Below are 24,078 nucleotides of genomic sequence, written 5' to 3'. Positions count from 1 at the left end.
GAAATAAGGAATGATCCTGTGTAACGTGCCATGTCTTGTTGAGTAATATCCTCATGAGATTCTTTTTCATGACCTGATACATACAATCTTAAAGTGTAAGCAATAAAACTTCTCTTCTCGGCACGAAACCTTAAGGCGAGACACGGCAGGCAAAAACAGTGATTTTTCATGCAGGGGTCAATTTTTAGATTTTTGGGCCAGTCTACTCCTTCAATATGTGTTCTTTCAACCTGCTATAAAGAAAACGTTGAAAACATAAATTAAAATGTTTATTTCATCACATTTTGTTTAATCGCGGCAGTACGTTTTGCCCAAATTTACCAAAATTAATTCCCCTATTTAAATCTTTAAATGCCGTTTTCTCAAAATCAGTTTTTTGTATTTTTCCAGTATCGATATCTCAGCCTCTGGAGCACCTACTAACACCAAACTTTCCAGTTATACACTTAGCAGTATTCTAAAGATATTTACAGAAGGATTTGTTGATAAATCATTCCTGGCCTGATTTATGTGACATTATAATAAAAAAATATGGCGAAAATTGATGTTTTTTTAGGGCTATGGACAGTATATTTTGATTTCCTAGGAAATGAAAGCAGATATCCTGAAATCCCTCTGTAATTTTCTTTTCATTTTCTGTGTAAACAAAATGAAAAAAGAGTTTTGCACCTGGTTTTATCATATGTTCAGATCTATCTTCAGGAAATATATGCAGATGTGCGCATATTTAATGAGATAATGCCTCATTTGCATAATGAAACATACAAATTTCTAAAATTTGTAATATATATTTTTTTCATACTTGTATAAGTAATCAACTGAGCATGGTGATATCTATTATTTTAAAATATTGGCCTATTCACCTGTAGTGTCTAATTACACACTTTAGGATCAACCTGTTTCAACAGGAAACGGATCACAGTGAAGATGTCCCGACGGCTGAATATCAGACCAGCTGATAGATGTTTTTCTCCTCACAGACGGTGTAAACTGATGACTGATGAGTAAATGACGGCCTGCAGCAGACACTGAAACAGGCAGTGACAACCTGTTTGTCACCTCACCAGCAACCAGAGACAGACAGCTGGCTCTGACGAGGGGGAGGAAAGACAAAGACGGAGGTTTAGGGACATGAAACAAACAACACGACACGGGAGGCGGGCGGGCGGAACGTGTTTGTGTGATTCACTGCTGTCATCAGAGCCCATTTGCACCGGTGGAAACAGATCGGCTGCAGGCTCCTATTGTGTCGAACCACATGCACCTGCAGGTGGAGATGGAAAGATGGAGGCAGAGAGATGGAGGAGGCTGGCCGGGCTCTAGTGGAGAGTAATGATGTCCGAGGAGCAGAGAGCAGGCTGCGGATAAACAGATCTCAGCTAATCTGATTGTTTCTCGTGTTCCCTGCTGCTCGGAGCCGCGGCCTCCCGGCAAACACAGAGAATTGGTTTTTAAGATACACATCTGCCTGCATGTTTCCATGTTTGTAATGAGATTTTGAGTGCCAAACACAAAGAAATGTCTAAATATAGCTAACTCAGCTGCAAGGAAGTGATGTGTTCGTTTCTAAATCCCTTATGACTGCAACTTCAAGCTCATTTTGGTCTACACTTCAGAGGGCTGCAGCCTGGCTTTCCACACTGACACAACTGTGCGGTAAATATGAGCCCGTCATGAGGAAAAAAGTCATTTCCTTTCTGTAGGAGCTATTTGTTATTTTGTAATATTTGGCTCACTTATAATTTAGTTATCTTTTGGGGGTTTAGTTTGGGGAATACACCTTTTTTGGTTGTTTATGATATTTAGTATTGTTTGAGTTAATTTGGGTATTTAATTATGCTTTTATTTTGAAAGCACTGGTTAGCTGGGGCGCACTGTCACGCCATGGGACTCATGTTTTAAGTTTTATGTTTTGGTGTTCAGTTCATGTCCAGGGGGGTATTCCACGAAAGTAGCTAAAGAAAGCCAGGCTATAGCCGGTAAGCGTCGCTTGAACTAGCGCCATCTCCCAATTAAGCCTCAAGTCGTTCCTCGAAGACATTTTAGCTGCATCTCGGTGAGGCTAATCCAAGCGAGGCTTACATAGCCTAGCTTAGTGCGAGTGCACGAGGAACGTAAGAAGCCCTGACGAGTGGATGGTGGAAAAACAGAGATCTGTGTGAAAAGGAGAGCAAGACAAGCACTGTTATTTTTTCAGCAGCTGAACAAATAATGCTGATGGAGCTGTATGAGGATTTTAAAAGTGTCATCACCAGATAAAGAGAAGAAAACGGCATGGAACAACTGCAGACAGATTAAACGCGTAAGTTATGAAAGTTTCATACCATTGTCAATTGTTAGACATTTATTTTACTGTCCTCATGTATTTATGCTCTCCTCTTTGTATAATGTGTTTACATAAAGCATGCTGAATTGTCTCTGTATGAGATGTACAGCACAAATATACTGCTCAGTTTATTAATAACCCAATAATCGACACGCATCATCATACTTTGTGACTAAATTATCCTGTGTGTGACCCAGATATTATTTTTTCACTGTTACAATCTTAACAGCCAAAAGCGTACCTGTCAGCAAGTGAAGGTAAAGTACAGGAAAATATTTCAGAGTGGTAAGTAGCCTTTGAAGAAATGTGTTTGTCCAATAAATAGAGCGCCAAACTAGATACGGAACACAAGAAACTGAAAATAAAAAAGATCAAGCTAGAGATTATGAAACTGGAGAGGGATGTTAGTATAAATTCAGATAAAGGAGAATTTAGTGTTGTGAACTGTATTTAATTCTGTTTTCTCTCCACAGCTTAAAAAACATGTAATAATAATTAAACAATTCAACACAACTTGAACTCAAACTTGTCATTATTGTACGGTTTATGCAACGTGTTAGAAATGTGTTTTTTACATTTATATTCACAGTGGGGTGCCATGACCTAAACGTGTGGAAAGTATAAATCATCTCTGTCCATTTAGCCTTCTTACACCTGCTCTGAATTAAACTGCTACTGTGTCGATGCTAAATTATGAAAAGAAGTTCTAACTCAAAGGTCACAACAATAAGGATCAAAGGAAATATGTGTCCCTGTACAGGTCCCTCACTGTGTCAGGAGAAACTCCTTTCAGTCCTTTCAGGCACTAGAACCTGCAGGGACTCAAGGAAGAAAAGACTTGAGCCTGAAAAGTTGTCCGCAAGACAAAATGTATAAAATATGAAGTATACTATTAATTTAAGATGGCTCAGTCAGAAGTCAGCCATGGTGCCTGAGAACTCTAAGCAATGAACCTGTATTTAATTTGGCCAAAGGTCATTTCTATCCGTGCCCTTGTTGTAGCATGCGCATGTGCATGTGCATGCCCTTGTTCCTGGATCAGGATATGGCGTGAGGAGGTACGGCCAGCATGCATAGCCTCTGTCCCCAAGCAGGACACCATTGAACTCTCCTGCAGAATAAGAGAAATGTTGGATGGATATACATGTGTTAAGACTTTAGGCAATTTGATGCAATATGTGCCTTATATGGCTATCTATAATAAAGTATGACGAGCACTTTAAATTCCTTAAGATGACCTCTACACCTGACCTCTCATTACATTACCAAAATTCTGCCTATGCTACACCTTACTTCAAAAGTACACTCCTTCGGGTAAGTAAAATTCTTGCGCCTTGTGCAAACTTCTGTGCCAGTGAGGACGCTCGGAAGATCCTAGAATCATGAACTGATCCCGGCCATTTAGCCTCAATGTTGGAAATGAAATGACCTCCATCACAGATCATCTGTATGCACGGAGGATATGAGTCAATGATGAGGTTCCACAGGGCATAAATGTAACATTGCTCAGCATTACTCAAAGGGGTTGATGTGGTGTTTTTCAAAACGAGAAATCCAGTTCAGAGTCTATGGACAATTATCCCTGTGACGGACGTGTACGTTGATGGCTAGTTTCCTTCTCACTGACTATGTGCTCCGGTTAGAGAACAGCTGCGACTTCAGGTGATATTGAGAGTTTTATTGATATTCAGGCATCAAATTAGGTTCCAAATACATATCCAATGTATTGTGGTAAATGAATTACAGTTCGTGTGTCTGTGTGTGGTTTTTGTAAAATAGACATATACAGAAAGTAATTAGGAACTGTACAAGCAAATTCTGCATTGTACTAACGTATGCAGAATGCATGGCACCATAGACACGGCGACGCAACACTTAGAAGCTAAATATAATGCCTCAAACATTCACAGAACAGAGAATAACGCTACAGGCCGAAAATACTATCAAAGCACTCCCAAACCCGACTGTTCATGTAATTTTAACCAAAGAAATAAGCATTTAACAAGCTATTTAGAAATAGACATTTCCTCGTAGAAATGTATTGGATCTCGTGGTAAACTCAAAGTTACACGGTGACCGAACTAAACAGCATGTAATAAACACAAACAGATGAAATACAACATAAATACAGATATAAAAGATGTACTTACATTGTCATCAACGCACACGTACACACAAAGAATAGAACATTTCAACACGATGCTGGAGCAAAACGGCAGGTGTCTGCCAGCCAAGCGCACTGAAAGTTAAAGTTCTGCATGCAAGCAAGTGCGTGGTACGTCACCGCTGACGTCACAACGCTGACTCCGGCAGGGAGTTTTCCACAATCCCCAAGTGTACCTGTACATTTAAGATATGGAAAAATGTTCGGTGTACATAGTCAGCCTCCACGGGTCCAGCAGGGGCCTGGACAATGTGACAATGTTTAAATCCAGACTGAAAACAGTTCTATTTAGATGTGCATATGCCACCTGAGTATTTTTTAAGTATTTTATCTGCACTCTTCACTTTTAAATTAATTAATTAATGATTTTTTTGTTTTTTGGAATGATTTTATTGCCTTCTTGTGATTTTATGTAGCTGTAAAGCACTTTGAATTGCCTTGTGTACGAATTGTGCTCTACACATTGCCGTGCCGTACATGGGTACAGTGTAGTGCACCGGTGAGGTAACATTAGGGAAGCCTGAGGGAGATGATGAACTTAATGCATGCAAATACTTCAGCCAGTAGGTTGTTTCACATTATCGGCTACTGTAAATGGGGAGCAGCAGCCTGAAAGGACAGAGGTCTTGCCCCCCCCCCCCATTCGCAATGCTGACACTCTCCCTCTGTTCAAGTCTTAACTCAAAACCCATCCGTTTAAAGGTTGGGTAGGGGATCTTTTTCTTGAACATTTTTTTACATATTGCTTGAAATACTCTTCACACCCCCATTGCAACCAATTAATTAAAAGTTTTGACATTAATATGAAAAGTTTTAGTGGCCTCTAGAACGTACAGTCTAGGAAAAACAGTATCCAATCATACTGAACGGACCGTTCACAATGATTGGATACTGATGCCGTCTATCAAACTGCAATCTGCTCCTCCCTCCCCCTCCTCCCCCCTGTGTGCGTACTCTGCTCCGTGAACGAAGCTTGGCAGGAAGTTAAACTAGAGCCAGCTTGGCTAGCACCTAGCATTATTAAACGTATAGTTAGCATAAACTAAATACTAAATACGGCAACGATCGATGCTTGCTGTCAGAACAGCGCTCATGCACCTTCGTGCTCGTGCTCGTTCATGTACTCTAGAGGCGTGGCTTCGGGGGGAAAGTGAAGAGAAGGGTTGGGACTTTTTACCGGTGTATTTTCAAAATGCAGCTTCCCTGGACTCAAAATCCAGGATCTCCTACCCTACCTTTAACTGTGCTTACCTACAGTGATTGCTCCGTTCTGTGTATTTTTAATATGGTATGATGTTTTAATTCCTGCGTTTTATCTAATATCTTGTTTGTACAGTGTCCTTGACTGTTTTGAAAGGAGCTTTCAATCATTTGTATTATTAACATTATTACCTGTCCCCCATTTTTCTGAGTCTGGTCCTACGTGGGTGTAGATCGGATGTTTGTTAGGTATTGATTAGTTTTAATGAATACCATGTTCTCTCTCATTTAATTTCATGCTCACGTGTGTATAGTTGCATTTCTTTAGTTGCACTGGCACCGACTGATTGATTTTTCGAGACAGTGAAAGTGGTGATATGATAACCACAGTTTTTGTTTCGTTTTTTTAGACAAGACATGAGTTGCGGGAGCGCAGAATTCTAGGTGAACATGTCTTTCCGGAGTCTGTTCCAGCCGGTCGGACATTTTTTGAGTTGCAGCTAAGCTAAGCTTCAACTTTAGCCTGCCCAGGAGCAGGCTAGTTCAGCGGCATAAATTACCATGGTTACTCAGCGGGCGTTCAAATAAGCCACCTTTATGGAACGGAACTCTCGCTAAATTTAGCCAGAAGTAGCAAAATAAGCCAGGCTTTCCGCTAAGCCAGCTTCGTGGAATACCCCCCAGGTTTTGAGTTTCAGGCCACATTTACACATAGCTGGGTATTTAGAGAAACGAATATTTTCCCCCCTCCTTTTTCAATAATAACATCGTGCACACAACATCGTTTTCAAAATACTTCTCATTTACATCAACCCGCATAAATACGCCGTCAAGCGCCATAATAACTCTGCCAAACCTATTGGCGGCAGTGTAGGGAAAGGAATAAAGCCATGCAAGCCAATCAAAATCCTCAGAATCGAGGACTTTCCTCATGTGAAGGAGGAGATAACGCGAGCAAATATCACAACAAAACTGAAGGCAATAAGAGGGAAATATAGACAGTCAGTGGATACTGGACGCAGGAGCGGCCAGGGAAGAGTGGTGCTCCTCTATTTTGAACTGTGCGAGCAGGTTTGGGGTGGCAAATGCAATAAGGCCAGAATCGTTTGCACAAACGTAAAAATTAGTAGAACTTTAACATCATCCATGATAATCCTGATCAGCAGCCAAACAAACTGTAAACATAAGGCGCTCGCATGACGTTAAGCATTTTCTGGCGCATAATGTGACGTTTAAGAACCTAAAACGCCGTTTCTCCCAGTTGACACGGCAACACATAACCGGCGTTATCAGAAACCTCCACTTTGGCCGGAGGTTTTAGAAATAATCGTTTTCTGTGATTAAAAACGGGGTTTTGGTGTAAATGAGAGGCCAAACCGCAGGAAAATATCTGCGTCTTCCTATCGTGTAAACGGGGCCTCGGTCTTGTCATTGTTTTTCCCCCTCACTCTGGTCATTGGTTCATTCACTGCACCCGTTAGTCATTGTCACCAGCTGCACTCACTCTCCAATCACTCCCAGCCTGTCTGTTTGTCGGATCTTTGTTTGCTTACCTTGCCTTCGTTGCGTCCCATGATATTCGTTGTTCGTCAAGTTAAGTATTTATTCATACCATGTCATGCCCAGTTCTTTGTTTGTTGTGTTCACAGTTATATTTTTGAATCCGGCTCAGCACTTTGCTTTTTGTAAATAAGTTTTTCTCTGAAGTTTGCATTCGTGTCCTACCTTCCCCACACCACCCTGACACGCACTGGGAGAGTTTACTTAGATGGGCAGGCAGTCACAGGGGAGCAGGCACCTGAGAGGGCTAAGGCCGATTTCAGACTGTGGCGTGGCGGCAGCGAGACGACGGCAGTCTTAACGCCGGTTATCAGGCGGTGTGTTCTACTTGGCTTTTCACACTGGACAGTCCGCGGCCGCGGTAGTTCCGCTCCAGCCCTGTCTGCATTCCCCATTCATTTCAACGGGACACCGCCGGCCATCGCCGGCCGCTGCCGTCCAAATTCCGCTCGAGTTCTATTTTCCAAAAGCAGCGCGGGACGGAGGCGTCTCCCGTGCCGCTACCGCCCGACTACCGCCGCCTCGGTGTGCAAGAACAGATCTGTTTCCATGTATTTTCGCCTCCGCCAGTGAAAATCGCTTCCGTTCCACCACGCTTTGCCGCCCTGGTCTGAAATGGCCCTAATGGTTTTTTACCAGGGCAAAAGAGGCGGCAAAGGCCATTGTTCTTTGTTCGTTTGCTTGGTTGGAGCAATAAACCTAAAGAAACCTAATTTTTTGGACAATGGACTCATTTTACCTGCGTAAATTCACTCCCTAGGTGTCTCAGTGGCCGTTTGATTTCATTTAGTTTATTATTGGTTTTGACATTTTTTTTAGTTTTGATTATTGACACAAGAGGACGAATAGCCATTACACTTTCTTTTGGGCTCGTCATAAGAAACGACTGCCTTTGTATTTTATAAAGGATTATGATCCACTGACCAAAGAGGTGGAAATAAATGTCAAAATGTAACCAGTTGAGGATTATTTCAGTTGTAGATTGGCGGGTATGTGGGTGCACACTCTCCAGAGAAAGAAGAGGAATGCCCCTCGCTTACTGCACTGTAAACATAGCAATTCAATTTTAAGCAATATGACATTAAAAATTATGTTTTAATTACAGAAGCAAACGAAAAAAAGGACTTTTAAAGTTTTGAAAAACCAGGATCCTCCCCTGCGAGGGCTCACAGTAGCTCACATCATTCTGAAAGTGCTGGCGCCAAAATTGACGTCATCACTCGATTTTTAACAACTTCTTGCATGTTGTGCGAGTGCTACATCTGATAAAACATGAGGAACAGTGTGCGAACAGGACCAGCACTGCAGGCATCTGTACAACTCCTCAAAACCCAAGAAGGTACAACGACAGTAACTGTGACAAAAAACATCAAATGCTACTTAAAAGTAAAGCTGATAAGTTGAAACCGTGTATTTGTTAAGCATGATGTGCTTCCTGTGGGACCTCTTCTAGTGCTTTTTCTGCAGTGCAGCGGTGTCATTTTCTGTCATTTTACACCTACCAAGATCAAGAAAGAAGACTGAAATCATAATATTTGGATGTGGTCCAGCAGGCACTATTTTCTCTCCCTTCGTATCACTGCCGCCTGCCGACAGCCGCGCCAGTTACAGTGTTTGCTGCTCGGTCTACACAGCAGGCAGTGATACGAAGGGAGAGAAAATAGCGCCAAGCCTTTGTGAGGTCTGACTTTTGAACGCATATTGTTTTGAGAAGCAAAACGCTTTATTTTTGTGGCCCCAGCCAACTAGCCGGACTACCTTCGTCAACGCCAAAACGAGGCTGGAACTCTGCTCACAGGACGCAGCAGGGGGTAAGAAGATGTTCATAAATGATGTTGCTAATATGGGATGTCATCCAGCTTCATGTAAAAAGAGGCGATCTATCCCTTTAAGTGGATACTTGGCAAAACATTTTAATTTAATAATTTATTTTATTCTATTTTATTGCATTGTGTTTATATATTTTAGTATTTATCTTAATTTCTTTCTTTTATCATTCTCATGTGTCTGCATGAAATCTGCACGCTATCTTTGAACTTATCTTGACTGTTGCTTGTTGTTAAATTAATTTAAATGATTTTATTTGTTTCTCTTTATATTCTTTTATGTATTTTAATGCTTCTTCCACTCCCTGCTGCAATGCTTTTATTTTATGTGAAGCACTTTGAACTGTTTTTACATGAAATGTGCTATACAAATAAATTTGATTTGGTTTGATTTGATCCATGCTGTTTTAACCTGTACAGCACTTTGGTCAACCCCGGTTGTTTTTAAGTGTAGCTCTATAAATAAAGGTTGAGTTGAGTTGAGAAAGCAGTGAGACCAGTCAAAAAAGCTTTATTTGCTGCACTGATCCCCTGTCAGTACACATAACGCTACTTTTTCTGCCTTAAGGAAGGATCTCCACCTGCACGAGGGGAACCTTCTGGGATGTGACGGGTTCGACCTCAGCAGTGGAGTCCTGGCCCATATGAGACCACGTTCAGTCTGCAGGCCTTAATGCTCGGGTCAGACTTTCTTTGTTTGGTCTGTTCACATTACTCTCTTTAATGTGGCAAATATCAGATATCAGTGTGAAGGTTTCACAATACAGAACCGAAAAAAAACAACAGAGACGTCACCAGATACAGGAAGTCAAAGTCAGAAATGGAGACGCTGATGTTTACGCGCTCAAACTTCTACGTAATGGAAGCTATAAGGTGAAGAAAAATTACACGGAGACGCAGACATGTCGTCACTTCTACCCGAGTCACATTTGAGCAAAATAAATTGGATTTGGGTCACATTCGACATGCAGTCTGAACAAAGTGACATTGATTTTCAAAGGACTAAACGGTTCTGGGGGTTATGGGCAACGGGAACTCCCTTAAAGGGGGTGTTATTGGGGGGCTTATAGGAAGCTTTCTACACATGCATCTACTGGGATGACATCATCGACGCGCCGCCGCCGCACAGAGGTGTCAAGTAACGAAGTACAAATACTTCGTTACTGTACTTAAGTACATTTTTTAGGTATCTGTACTTTACTCCTTTACTTATTTTTCTGCCTACTTCTGACTTCTACTCATTACATTTTCAAAACAAACAGCCTCGTTACTCTTGGCTTCAGTTTAATGTTTATGTATTTCACGTCATGTGCGCCATCCACACCTAGTTAGAACGAGTGTAATTGGATGAATCATATAACGTTTTTGTCTTGACTGTCAGCTATGACAAAGGGGGGAACGTGCGTGTGTATATCTATTTTTCTTTGATTTTTTTTCAGGCAGTAAGACTTTTTTTTGATGGGACGAACATGAATACCTCACGACCTACCTCTTGAATACTACCTCACATGTAATTGAATTCCAATAAAGTTTGAGAAAGAACATGCTCCTTGAGTGACTTTGTCTTTGACAGTAATGGTTTTATGATTGTTGTCTTGGGCCACATGTGGAACTAATCAGTTTTCAAATTAAGCTTGCAATTCATATAGTGGCATCTACCTTTTTGTGTGTGTTTTTTTGTTTTAAAAAAAAAATAATAATAATTTAAAGGTTACTTTATACTTTAAGTAGGTTTTGGAGCACATACTTTTTCACTTTTACTTGAGTAAAGAGGTCAAGTTGATACTTCAACTTTTACCAAAGTGTTTTTAAACTGCAGTATCTATACTTCTAGTTAAGTAACAAATGTGTGTACTTTTGACACCACTGCACCGCTGCAGCATCTTTACACGGAATTTGCTACTGCTGCTGCTAACATGGTTCGTTATTGAATATTTCCAAATTGCCACATTGCACAAAACTATCAGCAGCAAAGTCCGTGTGACGTTAGCCGACCGTCACAGAGCACGGAGTGAATGAGCTGTGCTGCAGCGGCGCGAGTCGATGACATCATCCCAGTGTAAAAAGCCCCGGATAACTACAACACGGCAGCTCTGAGCTAACAGTGCAATAGTTACACATTCATTGGTCTTAAAGTATTGGTGAAATTCAGGCTTTGTACACGCGTAGCCGGGTATTTTTAAAACCGAATATTTCCCCCCCTCCGTTTATAAAATAATCTGTATCCACATTACCTCGTTTTCGAAAAAAACACCTTCCACACATAACCGAACATCTGCGTTTTCACCTGTCTTGACAACCCAAATGCATTTGCTGTTTTGCGTAATCTGCCCTCATCGGCTAAATAATAAAGTGTGCACGCAACTTTTTTGAGCACACTGACAGGTGATCGCATGACAGTGGACTGCCCCTCGATATGAGGACGTAATAATTCCGACAGCGACAGGAGTGAGGACACCGGGACATGCGGAAATTGTCACGCCATTCCTCTGGGAGTACGACTTGGGCGTGTAAAATCAAGGCAGTAAACAGCGCCTGCACAATAATAACCACCACAGTTCTCAAGGCATCCATGCTTCTTCAGTAAACAAAGGTCGCACTTTAGACTTTAAAGCAGATTTGTTGTTGTTTTGGCGCATATTGTGATGTTCGAAAACGCAAAACTCCGGTTATCTCTGTCTACACGCAGCTGCATAAACAGAGTTTTTAAAAATTTTCACTTTGTCAGGAATTTTTGAAAATATTCGTTTATGATGCGTTTTCATGTAGATGACAGGTCCAAACGTAGAAAAATATATTCGTTTTAGCAGATACCGGCTACGTGTGGATGGACAGATAATGCCTTATTCAGAGGCTGTGTTGTCTCTGCCCTGTTCTCTCTCGTTATATGGATATAACGAGATTATATTATCTGTTATCGGTGAGAAGATGAACGTATTTTATACCAGAAATAAGGTCCAGGTTTAAAAAAAAAAACGAACTCCCCCTTTCAGAACAAAATACCTCCAAGAGCTTTTATTGTGCTTCCGCACAGCAGAGGAATGAAGTGACGTAACGTCCAGCCAAATTCCTCCGTTGCATATATAGATTTGATGAGCCTTCAGTGTCAGTCAGTTCTTCTGTTCTGTTATATTTTTAGAGCCAAACTTTTAGGACTGTTGTCTGAATTAGTGACCTTTTTTTTTTCAGGTGTTGCTGTCCTCTTCTGAAGCAGAAGATAAAAAGGACGATTAAAGCAGCTCCATGAACTACGTTAAGTTCCTTTTATGGTTATAGGAACTTTTCAAAAGGTTCCTGTGGTGTCAACCGGCTCTGACATCACATCAGCGTGCCTATAAGCTGCAGATGCAACCAGAAAAAAAAAAATCCTTTAGAGGGATGTTGTCTTTCACTGATCAAAGTGCACTCACTGAAACTTAAAGTTTCAACCCTTTTCTACTCATTCCCGATCGGTCAGAGCTTGTGACGTCGCCTGCTGTGAAGTCTGATCCTTGCTGATTGGCTGGAGAAAGTCACATGACGTTATTCTAACGCCATGGCATTTTTCAAAGTGTGCACAAGTAAACAAACTTGGTAACTTGCACTATAAAGTGTTAACCCCCAGCGAGCCTCAGAACTGTTCGGTCTGAGAGCACCTCATGTCTGTGGAGTCAAATCATAATAATAATACATTTTAAACCGCATACATGCATTTAGATTACATTAAAAAGTCCGGTTTTCATTCTAATACTTGGTTTTGATAAAAATTAACCCTCTTTTTGTCTGATTTAACCTTTCCGTGGCTCATTCATTTGTGTGTGGACTCATTTAGCTTTAAATAATCCACCTGGGAAGCAAAGACTTTGGGTTACTGTCTGATTTATCTCCAATAAGGGTAGAAACCCCCCCAATGAACCTCTGTATTATAACCTCCTGCCTAACTTTGTGTACCTCATTCCACCAAAGTGGGGCTTCTGTGGAGGCGCTTGTTCAGATGCATTCTGCAGATGTTTGGATCCGGCTCGGTCAGCAGCCTGAGTTCTGGCCTGGCTTCATGTGTACGAGGTGTTGCTTACCATGCAGCAATGTTTATGGGGGCGCCACATGTCAGCGTGATCCACGTGAATGTCGTCTAGCAAAGTGTTTCAGTGTTGCTGCCGTTTGTTTTCACGGTGCGTGCGGTCCTCTCACCCTGCCAAAGATGGGCACCAGGTGGTGTTCACACATGGAGAACATGTCGATGTCTTTGACGATCACCATCTCATCGTGGTCTTCGTCGAAGATGGCGTCATTCATCACGTCTGTGAAGGGCAAACAGAGAGAGAAAACCCGAATTTACACATTTATACGCTTATCTCAGAGACGCCAGGTTACGTCTCCCGGCCAAAGTTAAAATGTTTTTAAGTCGTCATGACCTTGAGAAAGCCATCCATGCCCTAATAAGTTCAAGGTCAGACTATTGCGATGCGCTTCATGTGGGTGTCTCCCAGTCTTCTCTCAGCCGCCTTCAGCTGGTGCAGAACGCTGCTGCCCGTCTTTTAACCAACACCAACAGACGTGTGCACATCACTCCTGTTCTGAACTCCCTCCATTGGCTTCCTGTCCTTTATAGAACTGATTTTACACTTTTAATGTTTGTTTTTAAAGCTCTTAACGGCCTCGCCCCATCGTATTTATCTGAGCTTTTAACAGTCCTGGTAGAGCTCTGAGGTCAGCAGATCAGTTTCTGCTGGAAGTGCCCAGGTCAGAATACAAACCCTGGGGTGAGCGAGCCTTTTCCCAAAGCTGCCCCCAGGCTCTGGAATAAGCCCCCCGTCGAGCTGCGTCTTATTTCTGACCTGGGCCGCTTCAGGTCTAGGTTAAAAACCTACTTATTTAGGATGGCTTTTAATACCCAGTAGTATGATGACACTTTTATCTTATTTCATCTTATTCCATTTTGTTGTATTTTATTGCTTTCACTGTTCTTTTATTGTTTTTATTTGTTTTAACTTATTCTTCTCTTTACTTATTACCTGCTGTAAAGCACTTTGGAACACCGTAACGATTGTTTGTAAAGGGCTGTATAATAATAAATAATAAGAGAATAATAATAATAATAATAATAATAATAATAATATAAGTAATAAATAATAATAAGTAATAAAATACATTTACATCTTAAACAGATTTGCGCTTTTAAATCATTATATTTTCAGTGATGTTTGAATACACGTTCAGGTTTCTAACTTTATCTCATCTCAGAGACATGACTTGTATTCTTTTTGTGGAAACATCTTTGTGTTTACGCAGCAGGACGGACGGAAACCAAACAGGCGCGCGTGCAGGAGCAGATCATCTCCACCTCCACCTTTGCGCTCTTTATGGAGGACTTCTGTGTTTCTCTCTGACAAACATCGTCTGTCTAATTATAGCTCTGCTTCCTCCTTCGCGCTGTTGCTTTATTGCTTTTTTTTTTGGTCGCCGGGGTTCAATAAACCGCTTTATCTGTTTGTGGCGACGCAGGCGGCTCCCGCTCTCTCTTTTTAATTTCCTGACTGGCTATCTGCTGGAGGAAGAGGGAACCGGGAGGTCGGACAAACGGAGCAACCTGACCTGCTGCTGCAGTTTCTGCTGCTTGCTGTATGACTGCGTGTAAACAGCTAATCTGTGTTCGGTCCAAACTGAGAAGATTAACGCTTTATTTTGGGCAATTCTTTGCTCATTTGATGATGACGCAGGTTGATTTACGCATCTTCATGAGGACAGTGCATACTTCACACAAATTCACTTGGAAAACAGATTAAATTAAGATCTCGTGTTTCATTTATAGAATTTGAACAGATTTCCACCCGGTCAGTTTACGCCACTCATATAATGATAATGTGCAAGCACTCACTAATGAGGAGCAAACTTTTGGTGTGAAATAAATGTTTCAATATCCTGAATCAGCTAATTAAATCAAACCAGAAGATACAAGTTCAACGTCGGAAAAGATATTTTCCTCATGCTATTAAGGGAATTTCTCATACACAGCAGTTATATCTACAAAAAAAATAATGATTTATATCCCGACTAAGAAATCTGACTTCTTGTTGGTATTTTTCTTCAACTTAAATCCAAATTCTCTTTGTCATTGAATGCACTTTGATATAAAAACATGCACAAGTTATACTTTGCCCATATAAGCAACAGTTCTTAACATTAGCCTCTAAAACCTTTGAAGGAAACATAGTAGGAGACGAAAGACTGGCCCCCTCGTCTGCAAAATGAAGCAGAAATACATGCAGGAAAAGGTGAAATTACAATAAAGCATGAATAAAAAAAGTTTAGGGAGACAAAGTAAGGGACGATACAAAAATAATGAACATAAATGCAGGGATGAAAGAAGAAATACATGAATAAATTAATAAAAAATGATCAAATTAATTATTCAAATTGAAAACGACATTGGAACTTAAACAAATTTAACTAAAGTTGCATCAATCATTACCTGAATTAATTTTTTGTTGAGTCATTTTTACATTTATTTCTGATTATTGCGTCCACATTTATTAACTTTAAAATTCCAAAACTGTCACAGTCTATAGGTTTTATATTTGTGTCATAATATGTGGGGTTTTGTGGGTTCTATGTGTTACGTTTCCTTGATTTAGTGTCACCTTGTGTCTCGGTTTTGGGCTTTTCAGTCTGTTATGGATTCCTAATCCATCTTTACAGCCTCTGCTCACGTTTCTGTAATTATTATCTGGATTTTTTTATTGTTCGCAGCAGTTTTGCCATCCTCCTGCCTGCTTTTCGCCTGAATCAACATCCACGCGAGGCTCGTAAGGTCCACAGCTGCCCCATTATCAGACATCACTCTAATATTAATGGGTTGGTTTATGCACACAAAGAAAACACAAGGCTGCCAACTTGTGACCTCAGCTTGGAGTGAGAATTTTTCAACAATAAGAGAGAAAATGTCTACAAAACTGTAAACAATTTCCTAGATTTTTCCACCACTTTATCTCCTGATAAGAATCAGCTACCGGCACTAGTTTAGATTAGTTGATGGTGCCATGAAAGCCAAAAAAGATTCAGAGACAGAAGATTAAATGTGTGACTACTTTGACCTGCTGGTGGTGCTACAGCACATGTCGGGGGCTCTGCAAAGTCTGCAAGATTCATCCTCAGAGGATAATGAATGGCTCTGCAAAATCTCTCTAAATTTGATCAGAAAGTTGTTGAGATACTTTAATCTGTCCCCAGAGATGGACCCACTGACTGGCACAGCCATTCCTGTGTTGATACCCTGAACCAGCGGTCCCCTAACTTTTCCTAAGGAGGGCCGGCTCGCCCTGCATGGCTCTTTGAGAGGGCCTGAGGTCGGAGATTTTCCATGTAAATTACACTAAATATACCTACTGTATACAGCTTAATTAATTAGCTTAATTTTAGCCCATTCAGTGTAGGCTATTGTTATTATTCATGTCAGGCTACTATCATGTTAAAATGATACAGAATCATCTTAAATGGAAACAGCTGAAATCACAAAATAAGAATAATAACATTAATAATGTCAGATAAAAGCCTGTTTAAGCTTTTTTTAAATTCATATATTAGTTCCAACATTTGTGACCTCACACAATTCTATTTGGCATAAAAAACTTCCCATAGTGAAGAACAATTAAGAACATTTTAATGCCAAATAAAACCACGGCTTAGAAAAGTTACACTTTCTTTCACATTGTTAATCAATAAGTCAATAGGCCTACATATTGCAAAACTTATTTTGCAAATAATGAGTCTAATTAACTATTACTCAGCTTATTTATCAACAATGCATTCAAACATTTTGCAATGTATGTTTTAATATAATCTGTTTTTTTTAAAAGCTTTTATTTTGACGATGTGTTGTTGTTGGTGTTGAAGAGGTCAACAGGAAGTGGCTCTATTAGCAACAGTTGAAATGGGTACAGCGCCACCTATCATACTCGGGGTATGATACGCTTTGTGCCTCTGATTCCATTCATTCACCGCCAGATATCCAAGGAGAATTACCTTTGTGCTCGAATAAGGAGCATAATCCAACTATAGCTAGAAATCTAATTAATCTCATCGTGTAGACCCACTGAGTGACACCTCAAGCAGAGCTCAGTGGCTGCTGATAAGATTGTTATCACCATGTTAGTACGGCACCAGAAGAATCCGACTGAAACAAACCGAGTTATTCATCAGTATTCTATCAAAGCTGGAGATGAATGAAGCTGGCATGTGTTTACATTTTGACCTTTTTAAACCGCACCTTGGGAAGTCTGACAACAGGTTTCCCTTCAGGCAGGTTTTGCTGCTCCTCTTTCGTCTGAGTGATTTCTGATGAAGCAGACGACTTCATAGGATTTTATCCACAGCACAAGCAACTCAACTTCTTAGACTCAAACTGCATCACTTCTCCAACCTTTGCTTTTGAAAAGTCCCCAGATATCAACCATCAGCTCAGTGAGAGTGCAGATTATGTGCTGGTGGCATGAATGAAGGACCCAGGTGTCTGAATAGGATGCGAGTGGTTGTAAATATTACCTGCAGAATTATCCTTTAAGGACGGTACAGAGCAGTAAAATCCTGCCACCCTCTTCAGAGAGCTTATTAAACCATCAGTAACAGTGAAAACTGCGTCTCACACACACAAACGAGCACACACCGAGAGGAAAAATAACGTCAAATCATGGTTAATTAGATAAAGAACAACTGGTGAGCCTGACGGTCGGCTTGGGTGACAGAAAAACGGGCCGGTCGTCCGGTAATGACAGTCAACATCAGCGCTCACGATTAAATACTGAGGCCACATGTTGACACGTTCTGAATGGAGCAGGAAACAGTGAGCAAACAAACACTGCAGCAGCACATTTTCTGCTCCGTCCCGTTCATAAAGCACCATGCAAAGGTTTTAAGTCAAGTCAAGTTTATTTATATAGCACATTTCATGTTCAGAACAGTTCAAAGTGCTTTACATAAAATAAAAGCATTGCAGCGGGGAGTGGAAGAAGCATTAAAAATACATAAATATGTAAAAATACATAAAAGAGCATTAAGAGAAACAATTAAAATGATTAAAAACAAGCAACAGTCCAGATAAATTCAAAGATATCGTGCAGATTTCATGCATAGACACATGAGAACAGAAATGTTTTTAACCTGGATTTAAAAATGTCTCCATTTGGTGAAAGTTTAATCTCCACTGGCAGTTTGTTCCACTTGTTTGCAGCATAACAGCTAAATGCTGCTTCTCCATGTTTAGTCTGGACTCTGGACTGGACCAGCTGACCTGAGTCCTTGGATCTTAGAGCTCTGCTGGGTTTATATTCTCTGAACAGATCACAGATTGTAAACCATCAGCAGGCTTTTAAAATCTATTCTGTGACTGACTGGAAGCCAGAGTAAAGACTTTAAAGCTGCTGTGATGTGTTCAGATCTCTTAGTCCGGGTTAAAACTCCAGCAGCAGCGTTCTGGATGAGCTGCAGATGTTTAATGCTCTTTTTGGGAAGTCCAGTTAAAAGAGCGTTACAGTGATGGAGTCTGCTGGAGATGAATGCATGGATGAGTTTCTCCTGGTCTTTTTGGGAGAGGAAACCTTTAATTCTGTTGATGTTTCTGAGATGGTAAAAAGCTGCCTTGGTGACAGCTTTGATGTGGCTGCTGAAAGTCAGATCTGAGTCTATCAACACTCCGAGGTTACCAACTTGGTCAGTGATTGTAAGGTCCCGAGTCTCAAGATATTTACCAACGCTGACCCTCTTCTCTTTGCTACCAAACAGAATTATCTCAGTTTTGTCTTCATTTAATTGTAGAAAATTCTCTCTCATCCAGGTGTTTACTTCCTCCAGACACTGACACAGTACGTCTGCTGGGCTGCAGTCGCCATGGTGACAGAGACACATAAAGTTGTGTATCGTCTGCATAACTGTGATAACTGATGTTAAAGTTCTACAATATCTGACCCAAAGGGACCATATACAAGTTAAACAGAAGAGGTCCAAGAATTGACCCCTGGGGGACTCCACAAGTCATGGCCACTCGCTCAGATTCATAGCTGCCGATTGTAACAAAATAACTACGGCCTTCTGATGACTCAGTCTTAAAAAATCTAAATCCAAAGATGAATCTAACAGGCCAGTACCTTGATGAATGGGTGTACTGGAAGTCTTTCTGAGGGATCTTTACTTTTGCTTCTGCTATATCCATGGACAGGAGCTCATAAATCCCAATTGTACATCTTGCCATGAACAAGTCAAACACATCTAGTTGTTTGAATAACACAACTCTAAATCAAAAAAAGGCTTTTACACCTTTCCGATGTAACCATGTCCTCTCACAACACTTAAAAGTACTCCTGGCATTGAGAAAACAAAGCGATGAAGAATTTCATCCGTTATTTTCTCTCACTCTTCCTTCAAACACGTCCAAAAGTGTCCAACGGTACGGTCATCGTCCCAATTTGTGTTTCTAAGTCCTCCAACACGAGGGCAGCTGAGGACTGCAGGCAGGTCAGTCCAGACATGCCTTTATCATGCTTGCAGAATGTGGTTTTGCGTTGTCTTGCTGAAAAAATACGCGGACATTCCTGCAAAAGATGTGGTCTTTAAGGCCGTACATGCGTGAAATGCAAACATGGATGTATATCAATCATAAAGCAAGGCTGTTGAGGCTAAACATGACATATCTCGGCCTCATGATGTCTGCAAAGTAAATTTATTTATTTATGTTTGTCCAACTTGCTTGCTCATCTCCGGTGTAACAATCTGAATCTGAGGACTTCCCTCTGTTTGCTGCTGCCTGTTTTGTTTAGAGGCTACAAAGGGCTTTAATGTTGTTAGGCAACAATCCTAACAGCTGGTGATCATCTGTCAACCGAAGCAGCTGTTTGATACGTATGCTAGCTAATGTGTTAGCATGAAACTGCATGATTCCTTTAAACGGTGAGAATATATTAGTAAAACTTAATATTTAGCCAATGCTGACAACAGGGAACATTTTTTAAATAAAATAAGGTCATTAAATGGCTAAATTTGGCAGGTTCACTATCTTTTCAAATTAGTTTCAGACTGGAAAAAGTGGACTAAATAAATCAGGTTGCTGCTAAACTTAACTGAAATCCAGGTTGTGACTAAACTGAAACTTAAAATCAATCTTTAAAGTTTTCAGGTTTGATTTAGCCGTATTGTAAAATAGTTTTAAAGGGATCTAAATGTCTCTTAAGCAGGAAGGAAGTGTGTGAATGGTGGTGAGATTATACGCAGTGCGTTTAACGACCCAGATATTCAGAGACTGTGGCTGTGTTCGAAACCGCATACTTCTCCTACTACTCCTACTAACTTTTTGAGTTAGTAAGCGAGAAGTTCCCGGATGCATACTAGATTAGACGTTGCTCATTCTCTGCCCTAACTAAAGTCATTATGTCCTGCATGATCAAAAAACCCATGAAAGCAGACTCTCCACTCCCAGTCCTCACGTTTCCACCTTTTGTTTGCAGCAGGTTGGATCACAAACATGCAAACCGTGACATTTTAGCCAAAAAGAGAGAAAACACAGCACTTCCACTTGAATGGTTTGCTCCCTTAAACTCGGTGGATATATTGCACAGCATTGTTGGATCTCACGGTCAATCCTTTTGAAAGCCGGAGGAGACAATTCCTGAGGTCCCAGCTTCAAAGCAGGTTTAACTTCAACTTCAATCAATCTTTTTCTTCCTTTTTTTATGCTATTTGTCAAGCAAACAAAGCTAAATGCAGCTTTTGTTCTGAGGGATTGTTTGGCCCTTTTTTTCTTAAAGCAATACGATGTAACTTCTCAAAAAGCCCATTATGGAGCTCCCCCTACAGGCTGTTCCGAGAGCAACTCTAGTCCGGTCTCTTGCTTTGTCGGCCTCTCTCTTTCTCTTCCTTGCTTCATCAGTCAACGTCTTCTTCTGTTTCTTAGGTGACTCTGCCATGATGATCGTACTGACAATGTTGCGCTAGCTTAGCCTTATACCTGGGAGCGTGAGAGGGGTCTATTTGTTTTTGCGGTAGCTGTGCCAGAAAGCAAGTCGAAGTACTTCCGCTCAGCTCCCGGGCCGGTCCAGCAAAGTTACATAGCGCAGTTTTTCCAACTCAGACCCCCGAAGGGCATAGGAGACAGGCCAATCGTAATATTAAAACTCATTCTAGCCGCACAATTTTTTTCAAGCTGTTATTTTAAGGTAGAAATGTTACATAGTATTGCTTTAACTGGTGGTGAATGGTCCAGGACCAGAATGCATCAGGGACCTCCTGACCCAGTATGAACCTTCCAGACCCCTCAGCTCATCTGGATCCGGTCTTCTATCAGTTCCCAGAGTCAGAACCAGACATGGAGAAGCTGCATTCAGCTTCTATGCTCCACATGTCTGGAACAAACTCCCAGAAAGCCTCAGATCAGCTGAAACACTCAGTGTGTTTAAGTCCAGGTTGAAGACACACCTGTTTTCAGCTGAATAAAGCTCCAAATCTGAAGCTTGAGTTTCAAAACTTAATCACATTTTAACTCCTGATTTTATCTATTGTTCTTATTCCTTTCTTTTTTGTTTAAAATTTAAATCATGCTTTTTATTTCTACTGTTTTAATGTATCTGTAAAGCACTTTGAATCGCCTTGTTGTTGAATTGTGCTGTACAGATAAACCTGCCTTGCCTTAACTATCTAACAAATATTTAATAGCGACTACAATTCACAGACCTGTTGACCATATCATTCCCCTGCAGCCCCGTAGAGACATTAAAATCCAAACATGTACACTAAACAAAGAAACATCTGTACGTATCAGGGCTCCTGTAGCGTTTCACATCAGTTTAATCTCCACATAACTTTTCCCGTCTCTAGCTCAACAAAAAGAGGCTTTGTGATGAAAGCTGAACCCGTGGACTCCACGCTCACAAACACGTGCACACGCTGACCAAACAGTGACATTTTTTTCTGAAAACTGCTGTAACTCTCCACAAAAAGCGTCAGCCCTCAGTCGTACATGTGTTTTTGGTTGTTCTCTGCTTTCAAGCACGTCAAAGGGGAGGCAGCTGGAACAGCCAATCAGCAGGCGCACGGCGCACCACCTCGCCTGAATGACATTGCACATATACACCGTCAGTATCTGCACCGTCCAGTCCAGAGCTCAGAGGATCAGCAGGAACATGAACCACCTCTTCTCCTGCTCCACTGCATTCCTTTCTTTACAGCTTCATAACACACAACAACCCCTGTGATTGCCAAACTGCCTCCAGATGGAGCTCTGGAAGGGGCAGATCCCCGACTCCAGCCACTCCAACAAGCCATAAGCACGGAGAGGCCGCCCCATGCGGATCTGACTCTGCACATCAGCCGGTTCAAACACACGTCTCCAGCTTTAAATGTTGGGCAGGAATCTCCAGCTTTGAAGGCTTTATCAGACCACACCACATGAAATGTTAAAGCATTGCAGAGGAAAGGATCTCTTTCTTTGTGTGGTGGCTGCTCGTGATAAAGCGCTCAAGCAAAATCTCAAAAGTTACAAAAAAAATAGGAGAGAAAACTTTCTGATAAATATGCTCAGTTTGTCCCAAAGCCCACAGCGACTCCCTTCCTGTGTCCAGCCATCAATCGCACTTCTGATCACTTAGACATCATAAAAGGAGACGTTTTTCTTTATCTTTGGGAGAAACACGAGGCTCGAATCGAGCAAATGCAGATTTTTAATTTGGCAGGAAACTCTTGCGTCTGTGTCTCAGAGCATTTAATGGACTTAAATACCTCCATTTTATGCAACTTTCTACTTCTTCTGCACAACTGTTCTGAAGAAATGATTGTACTTGTCCTCCAGCGCAGAATACATGATGCAATATTGTTGAGATTAGCTCCACGGTAGATACTCAAGGGGTAGGTCTCCTAACAGGTTTCACAAAACATGGAGTCCTTTCCTAGATTTTGCTGACAGTCTTTCTTTCTCTTAAGCATCACTGGTGGATACTTCAGGGCACTGGGTGCGGCACAGTTGCACTGTTTACAAGATGACACTCAGAAATAAATCCACATAATGTGTTTAAATGTTGAGATACTCCTCAAGGTAGCAGACCTCCTTTTTTGTTATTGATGTTATTGTTTTTATTTATTTATTTTCTATTATTATTATTGTTATTACTGCCATTTCTTTTTTCTTCATGCTATACATTTGTCATTTTGTTTTGTTTATTTGTTTGTTTTTTGTTTATCTATTCATTATCATTTTGGTATTATTATTATTGTATTCTAAACTGAGTACTGTATGTATTATGTGTACACCTAGGTGGGTGGGATTTGGGTTGCTTGTATAATTGTGAAAACCTATAAATAAAGTTACAAAAAAAAAAAGAGATTAGCTCCACAGTTGCATGAATCCCTGTTCAAATCTTATTACTTTGTAAGCGATAATTCAGAAAATACTGATGGGAGGGTGCTGGGCAATCTTTATTTGTTGGCATTACCTAATTAAACAGAAATTTCTGACTTTCAGACCTGCCAGTGAAGTATCTGCACACGTCTTACTGTGTAAATACTTTTATTCAAGTTAAAACCTTAAGTACGTCTCACACTGCTGCTTAAACGCAGAGAAACAGAGACGGGGAATCTCCCGTGCAGAAGAAATACTTTAAAGCTTCTGGTATTTGGACGCTGCTGGAAGCCCTGGTTTGAGCATGAAGGGCAGCAAATCCATGGCACAGAAATCTGTGTTACACAATATGTTTGATTTGGGAGAAAAGGCTCTCCTGTGCCAGTTAAAACAGATATAAAGCTCAACCCCTGGCTGCATCTGGAAGAATAATTAACAGATCTTTAGCCGAGGAAATCCTAAACTTAGTTTGCAACAAGCAGCAGCTACAACGTGGAGCTCCGGCTTGAGTTTTATAACCGGCTCAATAAGAAAATCATAAGAATGGGAAAGTAAATAAAGCTTCTTTCAGAAAAACATGGCAAATATAAACTGTAATTATGCAGAACGCTCCCCCACAGTTTTCATACTACTAATTACTAAAAGATAA

At 40.9% G+C, this 24,078-nt stretch overlaps 1 protein-coding gene across 1 annotated transcript in view; it reads right to left on the bottom strand.

Annotated features, from left to right (window-relative positions):
- gch1 (GTP cyclohydrolase 1) overlaps window positions 1-24,078 on the bottom strand; it is a 39,752-nt gene that overhangs the window by 14,888 nt on the left and 786 nt on the right. The window contains exon 2 of the mRNA XM_075472328.1: window positions 13,247-13,356. Within this exon, the coding sequence (XP_075328443.1) occupies window positions 13,247-13,356 (110 nt within the window). The remainder of the gene's footprint in view (window positions 1-13,246; window positions 13,357-24,078) is intronic.

This window comes from Odontesthes bonariensis, chromosome 1 (genome assembly GCF_027942865.1).
Source record: "Odontesthes bonariensis isolate fOdoBon6 chromosome 1, fOdoBon6.hap1, whole genome shotgun sequence".
In the NCBI taxonomy this organism is placed as follows: domain Eukaryota; kingdom Metazoa; phylum Chordata; class Actinopteri; order Atheriniformes; family Atherinopsidae; genus Odontesthes; species Odontesthes bonariensis.
The sequence above is the reverse complement of the archived record's forward strand: the minus strand, read 5'-3'. Positions and strand labels throughout refer to the sequence as shown.